This window comes from Fukomys damarensis, unplaced genomic scaffold (assembly GCF_012274545.1).
Source record: "Fukomys damarensis isolate Sample0158 unplaced genomic scaffold, DMR_v1.0_HiC HiC_scaffold_18, whole genome shotgun sequence".
Classification (NCBI taxonomy): Eukaryota; Metazoa; Chordata; class Mammalia; order Rodentia; family Bathyergidae; genus Fukomys; species Fukomys damarensis.
The window spans coordinates 16,984,447-16,997,994 of record NW_022900930.1 but is presented as its reverse complement, the minus strand read 5'-3'; the positions used below and the strand labels follow the sequence as shown (position 1 = coordinate 16,997,994).

Below are 13,548 nucleotides of genomic sequence, written 5' to 3'. Positions count from 1 at the left end.
CCACTGCCCATTATGTCTGTGCATTTTGTTTTACTTTCCTGTGTATATAGTTGTATATAAAGGACAAAGGAGTCCTAGTGATTGTAACTTTGCCAATACTTCTATCTAAAGACCTGTTGCCACTTTTATCTTATCTTCAGAGAAATTGTTGTTCCAAAGAAAGTCGGGACTACAATTTTTTTCTAACACATTGAGTGGGTGTAGTGTGTTCTTAGCTATCAAAAATACTCTCGTAGCTTTGGGATTTTGAACTGATGAACATTCATGATGTGAAGAAAAGCATGACACACACTGTACAAACTCTATCACAAAATGGCTGTCGTATATATACACGCAGGACCTAGAAGAACACATCCAGCTAAGCTGCTTATGATTGAGAATCGCTTTGTTCTTTGCTTCTTGTGTTTTTGTTTCCTGTAATACTTATATTAACTTTAAAAAAATAAAAATTATTTTTAAAACTCAAAAGTGGGAATATGCTAGGAATTGCCTTTATTTAATGGTGAACGCTTGTGGTCCTGCAACATAATAGATCTCCAAAACTTTCTGTAAGTGAGTATTTAAGACACGTACAATAACATTTCTACAGCTGGGGCAATACATAGGAAATTCCTTTAAGATTTGGGGTTATTTTCTGAAATTGTAAAATTTTGCTCTGTTTCAGGTGAAGTTTAACCTTGAGCCCTCCTGTCTGAACTGAAGTTTAATCACTGTGTTTTTTTCTAGGGTGAAGTTTCAACATTGTTCTCTGGTTTATTAGTTGCTTTTTTGTTCTTCCATAAAAATCCTAACAAGCAGGGAAACAAAGCAATTAAAAAAATTAAAAACAATAAAAACCAGTAATTCTTGCGCTTCTTGGGAGGATGGATAGGAGGTGGAACAGGAGGCGGACCGCTATCAACACTACCTCCGTAGCCTACTATTGTGCAGTTAGGTGGGTCCCACCCATAATCACAATGGCAATGATTTTTATTGTTGCAGATCCCTGACATATTGCAGGTCTCAACTGAACAATCACTTGTCCAAAGTGGCATAGGAACACACCTCCTGTTGATGCACATAGTTTTGTTACCACACTCTGTGCCGTCTTTCACATCACCCATATCAGGCATGGTCATCCCAACATGGTAATCAGTACCCCAGCAGATACTATCTCTGACTTGAACACAGTGTACAGTTCTATGATTACTCAAAGAGGGAATCTCTGTCACATTCTCACACTGAACTCTCCCACAGAGAATATCATTGGCCTTACATCTCACATATGAACCACTGCTAATGCCACAATTACCAAAACGGTCACCTCGGTTGTTTATTTCCCTGTAACAAGTCTGATTTGCACTCCTGGAATCCTTTCCAAAAATTTGCCTGCACTGTTCATCACGGCTGATACACTGTTTTTCATAGCAGTGGCCATTGCCTGTGCAAGGCATTCCATTCAGCACATACACATCTTTTGGACATTCGTGTGAAGTTCCATTGCACCACTCAGGAAGATCACATTCATCATTCTTTTCTCGACACACACTGCCTGATGGCATAAACGTGCAATTTTTGCAACAAAGCCCAAAAGCACATTGAGCTCCAAATATTAGAGTGCAGTTTGTCAAACAACATGGATCTTCTGTACACAACTGTAAGGATCCACAGTCACACTCCTCTCCTTCTTCCACCACACCATTCCCACAGAACATCCGTTGTGGTGACAGCGGAGTTAAGTTCACTGCTACTGGTACATTGTGCATACACTTCGATGATTTAGTGGTTGACCAGACAACACTATAACTGCAATTGCTGAATTTGTTGGAATTATTGTCAGCTTCAGCCATGATACATGCTCTGCCCTCACATTTACATGGTTGGACTTGTTCATCATGCTTCATACCCAAATTATGTCCTATCTCATGGGCCAGAGTATGTGCGATGGACTTCAGACTCCTTCCCACAACACTGTCAACTCCACAGTTATAATGGCTGTTACACATAACTCCCACATAAGCTAAGCCCAGAAACCCACCATAATATTGGTGTGAAAGAAGATGTCCAATATCATTTTTTACGCGCATGTTAAAGTTCTGTGTCTTCCACTTGCGAAATTCCTCCAGGACCGTAACCATGTTGTTATCTACTGTCACAAGGTCATCCTGATCCCAGATGTCAAGTCCAGTTAGAACCCCGTCAACATCCAGTCCATTTAAAAGAAGATTCATTTCATTCAGTATGTTTAAAACATCTTTTATCACATTTGAGTTGTTTCTTTCTAGAAAAACATATCGTCTATGGTCTACCACCAATCCCAGATCAATAAACATTCGGTGCGTCCACCAGCCCTCATATCCACTTTGCATCAGAATGGAATCATCACTCATTTGAAGTTTCAACTGCCGCGCTATTTCTTCATCTGATAATCCACATCTCATGCGTGGGGATTGTGTCTCCTCACTGGCCATTCTATAAACCAAATGTTCAAATGTGACAGAAGGGCTTTTGGGCTTGATTTCATAAGCAATGCCATTTATCTGTAGTGTCCCATGAAAGCTCCCAGAACAGGTGTTAAGAGCAACCAGGGATTCTGGGTCACTTTCCACGTACCCATGATAGTAGCAGTCATCTGGGACAAAAGGATGATCCTCAAGAAGGTCACCCTGGTCAGCATAAGTGAACACAGGGAGGTGTTTGGACACCAAGAGCTTCTTGGCCTTCATGTGGATGATGTGTCTCTGACCTCCAAAGTGCAGGCTGTAGGAGAGCCAGCCTGGAGTACTCATGCCTCTACCAGTGCTAGTGACCCTCAAAGGAATCACGACTTCAGGGGGGCTGGAGTATTGGGAGTGTCCAGTCTGGAGCCATCCAGAAAGGAAGAGAAATACGCCCAGCCAGAGCCACAGGAGAGTGATCCTCACATGCTCCAGGGCCTCACCCACAGCCATCATGAGTTATGAGTAAGAGGAGGAGTGGGGGAGGGCCGAAGCCCTGCTGGCCTGTCTTCCCCTTTGACTAGGTTGCATGCAGCACTGGCCTTTTATGGTCTGCCTTTTGGAAGAGTCAATCCATCAAAGCAGCAGAACTGAAAGAAAAATAAATACATAAATATGTACATGTACACATACATACATTCATGCATATATGAGTGCATACAAAGGCAGAGACAGGTATTTTGTTACCAGAAGACCAGGATGGAGGAGAAAGAGCAGGACTCAGGATTAGTGTTTTGCTCAAGACATGACTCCATGCAGTGTAGTAGATTTGCTCTTTAGTGTTAGTAGAGGAAGAGCAGACTGTGGGTGTACAGATAGGTCACAACTGGCCACAGGTTGATAACTACTGAACCCAGAAGAAGAGCTCAGAGGTTCACTGTACTGTTCATTATGTACATGTACTTGTGTGAACAACTCCACAAAACAAAGGTGAGCATGTATCTTGATTTGAAAAGGAGGCTATGTATCTTGATTTGATAAGGGAATCTTGATTTATATGTATTGATTTAAAATAAATATAAAAATAAAATAAATATAAATATAAATTGTTCTTCCTTTCTATTTCAAATGATAAAGTAGTCACATTACTCAGTAGAGATATGTAAGAAATTATTCATATGTACTATTTTTTTCTCATGGTGTTTCATATGTACTTTTGTGCTGCAAATCATTTCTTGTCCTATATCCCCCAGTCGTGTCAAAAATCTGATGCATCAACTGTGCTTTAAAAGTATTAGAATCTAGCCAGGCATGGTGGTGCACACCCATAATCCCAGCACTCGGGAGGCTGAGGCAGGAGAATCTCTGTGAGTTCAAGACCTGCCTGGGCTACATAGTGAGTTCCAGGGCAGTCTCAACTACATAGTGAGACCCTGTCTCAACCCCCACCCCAAGAAAGTATTAGAATCTAGCCAGGCATGGTGGTGCACACCCGTAATCCCAGCACTCGGGAGGCTGAGGCAGGAGAATCTCTGTGAGTTCAAGACCTGCCTGGGCTACATAGTGAGTTCCAGGGCAGTCTCAACTACATAGTGAGACCCTGTCTCAACCCCCACCCCAAGAAAGTATTAGAATCTGTATTGGATATCTTTGTTCAGTAAAATGATAAACAATGGTAGGATTCCATGAAGAAACTTGGGTTGGCTGGTGGATACCACTCAGAGGTGTTTATATTTGATTATACTCAAAAGAAAAATAACATTATATCCAGTGCTATGGCCATGCCTGTAATCACATCTGCTCAGGAGGATAAGGCAAAAGTTTTGGGAGATTGAGGCCAACCTGGGCAACTTAATGAGATCTTGTCTTAAACTAAAGTAAAAGGGGCTGGAAATGTAGCTCAAAGATAGAATGTTTGTTTAACCTAAGCCAGACCCTGGGGTCAGTCCCCAGGACTGCAAAAACAAATGAATTAACAAATTAGAGAATAAATAAATAAACATATTTCAAAGTCTCTGGACATATAAAATGAATAAGAAATCAAATTAGCTGAAAAAGTAGCAGAGATAGAAAATTCTGAAGGAAACTAAAGTACATTCAATAATGAAAAGGAAATCAATGAACCTTAAAAGGAAGAGGGATAATATTAAGAAAGATAATGTACTGGGTGACAGGTATAATAAAGTCTCTGACATTTTACGATTATAAGGCACTAGCCCCTAAAATCAACCTTCAAATGGATTTATCGCTGAAATAAAAACATACATATCTCATATGAAAATACAAATATGAGACATTATCTTAATAATCCAAATATATGTACTCTATTTTAAAAATGAGAAATCTGTTGCCAGCATTGCGCCAAACTCACAGTGCTCATTTGTTGCTTTGTTCTTGAGTAAAATATTAATGAAACTACATAATCATGCAGATTCTATGCTACATTCTGGAGAAACATAAATGGAAAACATAGGTCTAAATAAGTTAATAATCTGGAACACTTTGGGGTGAAAACATACTTTAGGAATCTGTAAAATTGCACTTAATATTTTACATATAAATGCCTAGTTTTTGCTGACCTAGTGAAAGTATCTTCAGTGTTCACAAAATCATTCAAATCCCCAACGCAATGAAATTAAGCACTGCTAGAGGAGTTGAGGGTGGGAAAGTAAATCTATGATGCTGAACCAGTGCCACGTGTAGGGAGTACAAAACTGAAAGATTCCAGATTCAGCGGCCATCATCTCCTGGATCCAGTATCCATTTCTCTTGAAGTCTTCCATTTATCTTAATTTTAAGTTCTTTCATCTTTTCTTTCTACAATTATTTTCCAGTCACTTATGAAATCTTCCTTTCATAGAGAACAACTACGATCTCTCCCCTATTGACACTTCCTTATGGAGAATTCCCATTTCCCACTTAATTTTATGAAAGTGTGTATCTCAACAATGTGAATCCCAGACATTTTTAATTCTCAGAATTTTCATCTCTGGAATATTTGATCACAATTTGCTTTGATTGCCAAAGCCACTCTGAAACTACATTTTATTTACATTTCTTATTCTTTTCAAACTCTCAATTCATCTTGCATGAACCCCAAAGAATACGATGTCTACTACTTTCTTCTCTTCCCGTAATTTTATCCATACTCTCACTGTGTTTGGAAAACATGTGAACACTCCATACAGCATCAGATGTTTGCTTTTTATTGTTACCACTCACCTTTAATGACCATTAATCATCACCCATTAGCCATGTCCTATATCATATTATCACCTTTGGCAACTCATGTAAGAACGTGTTAACCACAATTTTAATTTATTATTAAGATGATTCTTCAATTCATAGAGGACTCACAAAATTCTTCTTTTCATGTTTTCCTGCTTCCAAGTTCTCATCACCATGCCTGCCATCCTTATAGCTAGCTCTAGATTCTACCAGTTCAACCGCTGTGGCCCCAGACGCTCCACCCAATCTAGATTAATGCTTTTGCCTGCTTTTCGTCCTCTTGCAACATCCTACAAATGCTACAGGGAAAATAAACTACAGCCTGTTTAAGGAAGGGGTAAAAGAGGGAACACACAGAAGAGGATAAGACAGACTGGCACTTAAGCCTCAAGGCTGAAGTAATGAAGGTAATGAACAGATTTTTATTATAAACACTCCCATGCTTTTAATAATTTGTGCCATATAGACTTCTTTCTCTCCCTGCCCTTTTCTTTCTTTCTTTCTTTCTTTCTTTCTTTCTTTCTTTCTTTCTTTCTTTCTTTCTTTCTTTCTTTCTTTCTTTCTTTCTTTCTTTTTTTCTTTCTTTCTGTTCTCTTTCTTCTTTCTTCTTGGTTTTTTGAGACAGGGTCTTGCTATACAGTGCAGGCAGAGCTCAAACTCACTATGTAGCCCAGGCTGGCCTCGAATTTGTGGTAAACCTCCAGCCTCAGCCTGGGATTATAGGCATGTGCCACCATGCCTAGCTTGCCCACATCATTTCTTAACTTTCTGATTTTCTAAATTTTCCCACCAATATATAACCCCCTCAACTGAAAATCAACATTGTCTTTGTTTTCACAAGTTGTTCTTAGTATCAAATTTCAATAATTGTAGTTTAATTAGTAAAATGAAGAAATAATATTCATTTAATGAATGTTTAATACAGGACCAGATAGTTTCCTTAATTTGGGATTTGTCATTGCACACAGTAGCATAGGGCTCATTTCAGACTTACAAGTCAAATAAAGCAGAGGCTTACTTCACACAATGCCAAGAGCCCACAGAAGAATGTGAGCAATACCATTAAAAGAAAACTTTGAGGACAATACTTCTGATATTCTGATTTGTTTGTCTTGTATTCCTTGATATATACTTGGTAATTATTATGGAGTGTGGATTTTTGTTGGAAAAGGATTATTGATTAATGAGGTAGCACCGTTGAGAGTAAACTTAACCAATAAAAATCTGTCAAAGTGTATTCCTGATGCCTCATTTTAGAAGCAGATAGCAAGAAAACAAGTTCAAAAGAATAATTGAGCCAGACTGTCTTTGTACTCATTGTATTATTTTATACCATGCTCCAAAGCCACAGCTCCTGAAAGAATACTCTTTCATTCACAAAGTGGTACAGTACCATGATAGTACAGAGCCCTCAAAGTTGAATGCTACAGACCATCTTTTATAAATTTTTTTCTCCCCACACTTCATCAGATTTGTTAATCTCATAGCCTAATTAACAGCTAATTCTCAATCTCATTTATAATCCAACTCACTTTTTCAAACAATGAATGACAACATATTAAAAACAGATAAGAGGCTTTCAACCAAATAAGTATGAAATAATAAAGGTCACAATTCCTCTTAAGGTTTGAACACTTGGGGGAAAATTATTGGGTGTGTGTGTGTGTGTGTGTGTACATGTGTGTGTACACGTTCATATATGCATAGGCCCAGTCCTTCTCTCCCTTACAGCTAAACTCTTGAATGACTTACAGTAGATGATGCATTGATTCCCATGATCCTTTTTAATGAGAGTCCTCTTCATGACTTACTTGCAACAAACATCTCAGCAACAGAGATTTTTAAATGAGCCCTCACATGACAAAGAGAAATAGAAATTCCTTTTCTCAACTGACTCTCATTTGTTTGAGTTCTAGATTTAGCTGCCTAGCAACAAGAGCCTTACAGTCTACCTACAGGACATGGCAACTGGCTAGCATTCCTTCCCATCCTGGCTCCATCTTCTCACCAAAACTTTATTTCTACTCCCTCAATATGAACAGATTTGACTTCCATTCAGTTTGCTCTAAAAACTGTTCAACATGAATAAATTTCCTTATTCTCATTCTCTATTTTCCTCATATACTATATGATCATTTTATTGTCTATATTTTTGCTCACATTTCGATCCTGGTCCTACTTTATTTTTTCAATAGCAAACCATATTATGGAATAGCTGAACTACTTCAAGATCCAGAAAAAAACTTTAAGCCCCTTTAAAGCATCCTCTAAATAATCCCAGACATTACTAACCATCTGTATAGACATTTAGATCTGCTGGTAAGTGCATTTTGACCATGTGGAAAATTATCACTTATAAGAGACAAAAACAATTTATATGAAGAGATAAATGAAATAAAAATAAAACACACATAAATTTCGTAGGTAAACTAACATGCTGGTAATTTAAAGAAATGCCAATCCAAGAACCTGCATTTAGCATGTTGGCTGAGGTAAACTTTGGAAACAAATGTGGTTATTTAATATCCTCAAGAATTTACCTGTAGGATAGGGAAGTGGTTGGTGGGACCCTCAAGTCTGAAACCAGCTGCCATCTTTCCACTGCTCCTTCACTTTAGGGAGACCAGCTTTTCCTTCATTGGACTTTTTGCCTTCTTCCTAGTTTTCATTGCAACTCATTCTTAAAGCACCAAATGTGACCTGATGTTTTAATTACTGTATTTGTTTTCTAGGGCTGTCATCATAAAATAACATGAGTAGCTTAACAGAAATTTATTGTTAGACTATTTTGGGGGGGTACGTTCCCAATATCATGGTATCCTCAAGACCATATTTCCTCTAAATTTGCTAAGAAGCAATTTATTTCAGGCTCCTCTGCAGGTGTTGGTCATTTTCTGGTTTATGGCAGCACAATTCTAATCTTTACCTGCTCTTTTCTGTGTCCAAAATTTTCCCCTTTTACTGGGATATCTACTTAAATTAGACAATATAGATAAGAAGTCACAAAATGTCATAAGTCACAAAGAAGATCATCATATAGTGATAAAGAGGTCAATTCAGCAGAAACATATATAGTAATGATAAGCACATGCGCACACTATGTTATAACATTTCAATACACAAAATAAACAGTGATAGAGGTGAAGGGAGAAATAGAGAGGAATATAATAATAGTAGGAGGCTGGGGATTTAGCTCAGTGGTTCTACTGCCTACCTTGCAAATGCAAGGTCCCAAGTTAGATACCCAGTACCAAAAAAAAAAAAAAAAAGTAGGATACATCAATATTCAGCTTTTAATAGTGGCTATAACATCCAGGCAGAAAGTTAATAAGGACAGAGCAGATTTGAACAATACTATAGATTATTTGAATCCCACAGATATATCCAGAACATATCATCCAGTAGCAGTAGAATAGATGTTTTTCAATCATGCACAGAACATTTTTCACGGCTGATCCCATGTTAAATCACATAACAAGTTATAACAATTTTAAGAAGACTGAAATTATATCAAGTATCACTTCTGACCAAAATGGAATGAAACCAGAGATCAATAACCAGAAGAAAACTGGAAAATTTTACCGATATGTTTAAAATTACACAACACACTCTTGAAAAACCAGTGGGTCAGATGAGAAAAAAGAAAAAATTTAAACTAGGTAGAGCAAACAGAAATGAAAATAGAATAGGGCCAGGGATTTAGCTCAGTGGTTCTGCCACCTGCCTCACAAAGCAAGGTGCATTTCTCCTCCAGTCTTTCTTATACTCATTTCTCAGGATTGATGGCTGTAATTTGAAATGTTTCACAAGAAAACAACTATTCCAAACTGAGATTACATACAATGAGCTGGAAATGTTTTTCTCCTTCTGCCTCCCCGCTCCTCTTTCCTGCTCCTTCTTGTCTCTCTCCTTCTTCCTCCTTCTCCTTCATTCTGTGCTCACCTCATTACACATTAATATAAACATGGAAGGTTTCTCTAACGCACTAAGGTGAAACTCTCTTGCTGAGGTCCCTAATTTCAAAGTCTGGGTTTGTTTTGAATTCTGAAAATCATAAAATCATGTTTTCCTCTTGACTGATTTGCAAAGCACAAATTTTCCGATCTTCTTAAATTAGTAACAATACATTTTTCCTTGTTACCTGTCAGCCTTCCTCACTTGCTCAGTGATAGACATATCATTTGACTTCAGTTGAGCCAAAGACAATGATAGTTTGACAATAGTTTATAATACCTGAATGTCTTAAACATATGAAGGGAAGTATATGTGGTTTTCTCCAAAGAAAAAGGGCAAATACCAGTTACTGTCAATCAATGTATCTCATCTTTTTTGTTCTTCTCTTTGGCAAAAGAATCAACAGCTTAAATTCTTTATATGACTTTGTGGACATACAAATAATACTAGCACTAACTCTAGAGTCAGTACATTAAGACTTAAAATTGAAGCAAGATGGCAGAATAGGAATTCTCTAGTTCTATTCCCTGCTCCATTCCCAGAAGTCCAGTTAGCAAATACCTACAGCTAAGAATATTATCATGAATATTTCATAACTTGAGAATGAGGTTGAGACAAACATCCCACTGGATTGCAGAATTGAAAACAGCAGGATACAAAGGATGTCCCAAACCGACACAGCGGTGCTTCAGAGGGTTCTCTGGGATCTTTAGGTTTTCTAGTGGGAAGAGAGATTTGGAGGTGAACATTCAACTTCCACACCACTCAAGGACACTTTTCAGGAGGCATTTCCTAGTCACAACCAATGAGGAACATTTGGGAGTATCAGCAGAGCTGATCACCTGAAGTCAATTATTAACAAACAGAAGGGAAGCTCACAGCAACCAGTGCATGGATGTTGGTTGATTTGCTTTCTAGCCACTGGGCATACACCACCAGAGAAGCTAGCTAGCAGCATCACTCTGAAAGAGGGATAGAACTTTAACCCCTATTTGACTTCCCCATCTAGCTTCAGTGTTCTCTTTGAAATCTTCCCAAGCTATGAGATAGAGGCAGACTGGTGATTATCTGCAAACAGAACATCTAATTTTGCCTGGTTCTAGCTTCCAAGCTTTCACTCAGCCAAAACCCATTGTACTCCTCAGCCCTTCTCCAGATTGAAAATCCGGAGCTCACTATGGAGGGAGAAATCAGGCCCATGGCCAAGTGCTTAATTCACAGTGTCTCAGTGCTCTGCTTAATGCTGCTGTAGGGTAGAAGCCAAGCCAAATTTTGTGTGTATCTGTGGAGCGTAATGTCTAGTCCTTCCCACAGCAAGTGGTTGATCGATCAGTGATATCAGATACCTTCCTCAACCCCAGAACTCAACATATGGCCCAACTACAGATCCCAAATTGTAATAGTGGATAGCCAGGGAAACCAAGTCACAGCACTACACAATCAGAGGCAACTACAAAACAGAGAAGAGCTCTATCTTACTAGATTTCAGCCAGACTACATAGCATGGGCAGCAGTTTTACTTGACCACAGTATACAATAATATTCGAGCACAGCTAGACTTTGGTGATCTTGAAGTCACCACAAACTAGCCCAATCAGAATCTCAAGCTGGAATAACTAGCAAAGATATACATCAACAAATAATACTAGAAAAGATTGGAAGGGGTGGTCATTTCCTTAATGTTCAGGCGCACAAAGATTTTTTAAATTCAGGGAAATAAGAAAAAATTGTCTAAAAATGAACCCCGCAGAAGTGCAGATCTATGAAGTGACTGACAAAGAATTCAGAATAATCTTCAAGTAGTTAGAGAACTACAAGAAAATAATGAAAGGAAATTAAATAAAATTTGGGAAACAATTAATGAACAAAATGAGAAGTTTGACAAAGAAATAGAAACAATTCTTTTAAAAATCCAAATAGAAATTGTAGAGATAAGGAATACAACAACTAAACTAAAAAATGTTATAGGAAGCCCAGTAGTGGAATTAAAATGCAGAAGAATAACTCAAAGATAGAAAGTTTGGAAATATCCATTCAGAGAAAAAAATTAAAAAGAATAAAATTTCCAATGGGAATTATAAGATGCCATTAAGAAGACTAATCTATGAATAATAACATTTTTTGAAAGAAAGGAGAGGTAAAAATTCCTAGAAAACATATTTTTTGTTTTTGTTTTTTGCCAGCATCAGACTCATTTATTTTACAAGGCTTTAACAAGTTAATTATCTTAAACATAGATGAATAGCAAGAGCAACAGGCCAAAAACACATATAATAAGTAAGACAATTATAGCAAATTAAGATACACTTTTAGATACATTGGCCATACTAGGCTACAATAACTTTTCCCCCAGAAAAATGTAATTATTTAATGTAATTATGTGGCAGATTTCCCAGATCTGGAGCTCTAGAGATGGCAGCATCCAGGAATATAAATCTCAGAAATCTCCAATCAAATTCAGTTCAAACAGATATTCACCAAACACATCATGATCAAACTATCAAAAATCAAAGATTGTAAAAGAGCACTAAAAGTAGCAAGAGATAAGAAACAACACATTCAAGAACATCATAATCAAGGGACAGTGTCATTGCTCTCAAAATGAGGCTGTCAGGTGTCCTGGGGATCAAGGTTGATGTTGGCAGGAGAGTAGTGCCTGTCTCAAACATGCTTCACATTAGACAAATACAAGATTTCAATACTTAGCACAATATGTCCTTAATCTTGTTAGTAGAAATGTAGATGGAAAAATAGTAATACAATGATTAGATGTTTGTCAAAACCATCTGTCAATAAGATAAAACATGTCACGAGCTCATAAAAATATAGAAGGTGAATACATGGGGTACACTGTTTAAAAAAACCAAAAAAATTGACAATATCTATCTCCAATATACTGCTTGATTCCTCTTTTAAGGAATAAGCCGACATCTTTATGGTGAAGCTTAAGGTTAAAAGAGAATATTATACAATGGGGGCAAAGATTCAAACAAAACAGTGAAAAGTTAAGTAAGGCTACACTGTTGGATTGTTCCATGGAGCAGCCCTGTGATTAGTGACATCAGGGGGTGTGTAAAGGGGTGTGGCAGGCAAGATGCAATCACTGCTTTCTATCTGATGTTGACGTAGGTGTCAAAAACTAGCCAAGCAGTTTGATATGTTGGGCAATTCCTGTGATAACTTAGTTCAAGCTTCTGCTCTTAGGCAACTATCTAAGTGAAAACAGACTGTAAATGTCTCCTGGTTGGTATACATGGAGAATAATCAATTTTTGCTCTGCATATTAGAAACACATTTTGCAGTAGATAGGATGCAGGATCATGTATGTTTTCATATTCAGTCATCATTGACAAATTATCTGCTTTAGACAATTAAGTGTAGTGTGATACGACTCTGAAATTCCAATGTTAGGCTGACAACAAAGAATGTCTTTGGGAACTTCATAAGACATAAATGACTTTCCTTGAATCAAATCCTAATCATGGTAACTTGATTTTGTGAGAGTAAGGAGAATACCATGGAATTCTGTAAAGCGGCTGACATAAGGCTGGCAATTAAAATTAAGCTTTGTAATATAGAAATAATGAATTATTGGAACTCTGAGATTTTAAAAAATAAGCAAGAGATGATGATGCTTTAAAATTTCTCTCAATGTAATTCCATTGATCAGCCAGATAAAGAATTATGGGCTTTCTAAGGACTATATAAACAAATCAAACTTACTCCTAAAGGTTTAAATTGAAATGGCGATCAAATCAACATGTTGAAATAAGTTCAGTTATGAAACTCTACAGAAAACCTGGGAATAATACTGCATGAACTTCTTTTAAATACAATAATTGGTTTTATATAAATAAATTTTTTCTTCTATTCATTCACATAACCCTAAGGGAACCTGGTAGAGCCAATTTCACTTCCATTTAGAGCAGTAAATCTGAATTCAGCATGT

At 37.4% G+C, this 13,548-nt stretch overlaps 1 protein-coding gene across 4 annotated transcripts in view; it reads right to left on the bottom strand.

The window, feature by feature from the left end:
• Nucleotides 1-484: 484 nt before the first annotated feature.
• Nucleotides 485-13,548, bottom strand: part of LOC104860547 (disintegrin and metalloproteinase domain-containing protein 20) — a 33,137-nt gene continuing 20,073 nt past the window's right edge. Inside the window, exons 1-3 of one of the 4 annotated variants that reach the window (XM_010621787.1) lie at nucleotides 7,398-7,549; nucleotides 2,593-3,067; nucleotides 485-2,451 (exon numbers count right to left, since the gene is read on the bottom strand). In XM_010621787.1, coding sequence (XP_010620089.1) covers nucleotides 723-2,451; nucleotides 2,593-2,933 — 2,070 coding nt within the window. In that variant the 5' untranslated portion in view covers nucleotides 2,934-3,067; nucleotides 7,398-7,549 and the 3' untranslated portion in view covers nucleotides 485-722. Of the gene's footprint in view, nucleotides 3,068-5,639; nucleotides 5,751-7,397; nucleotides 7,550-13,548 lie in introns of those variants that run through there. The other 3 variants (XM_010621783.1, XM_010621784.1, XM_010621785.1) reach the window with 3 other exon arrangements.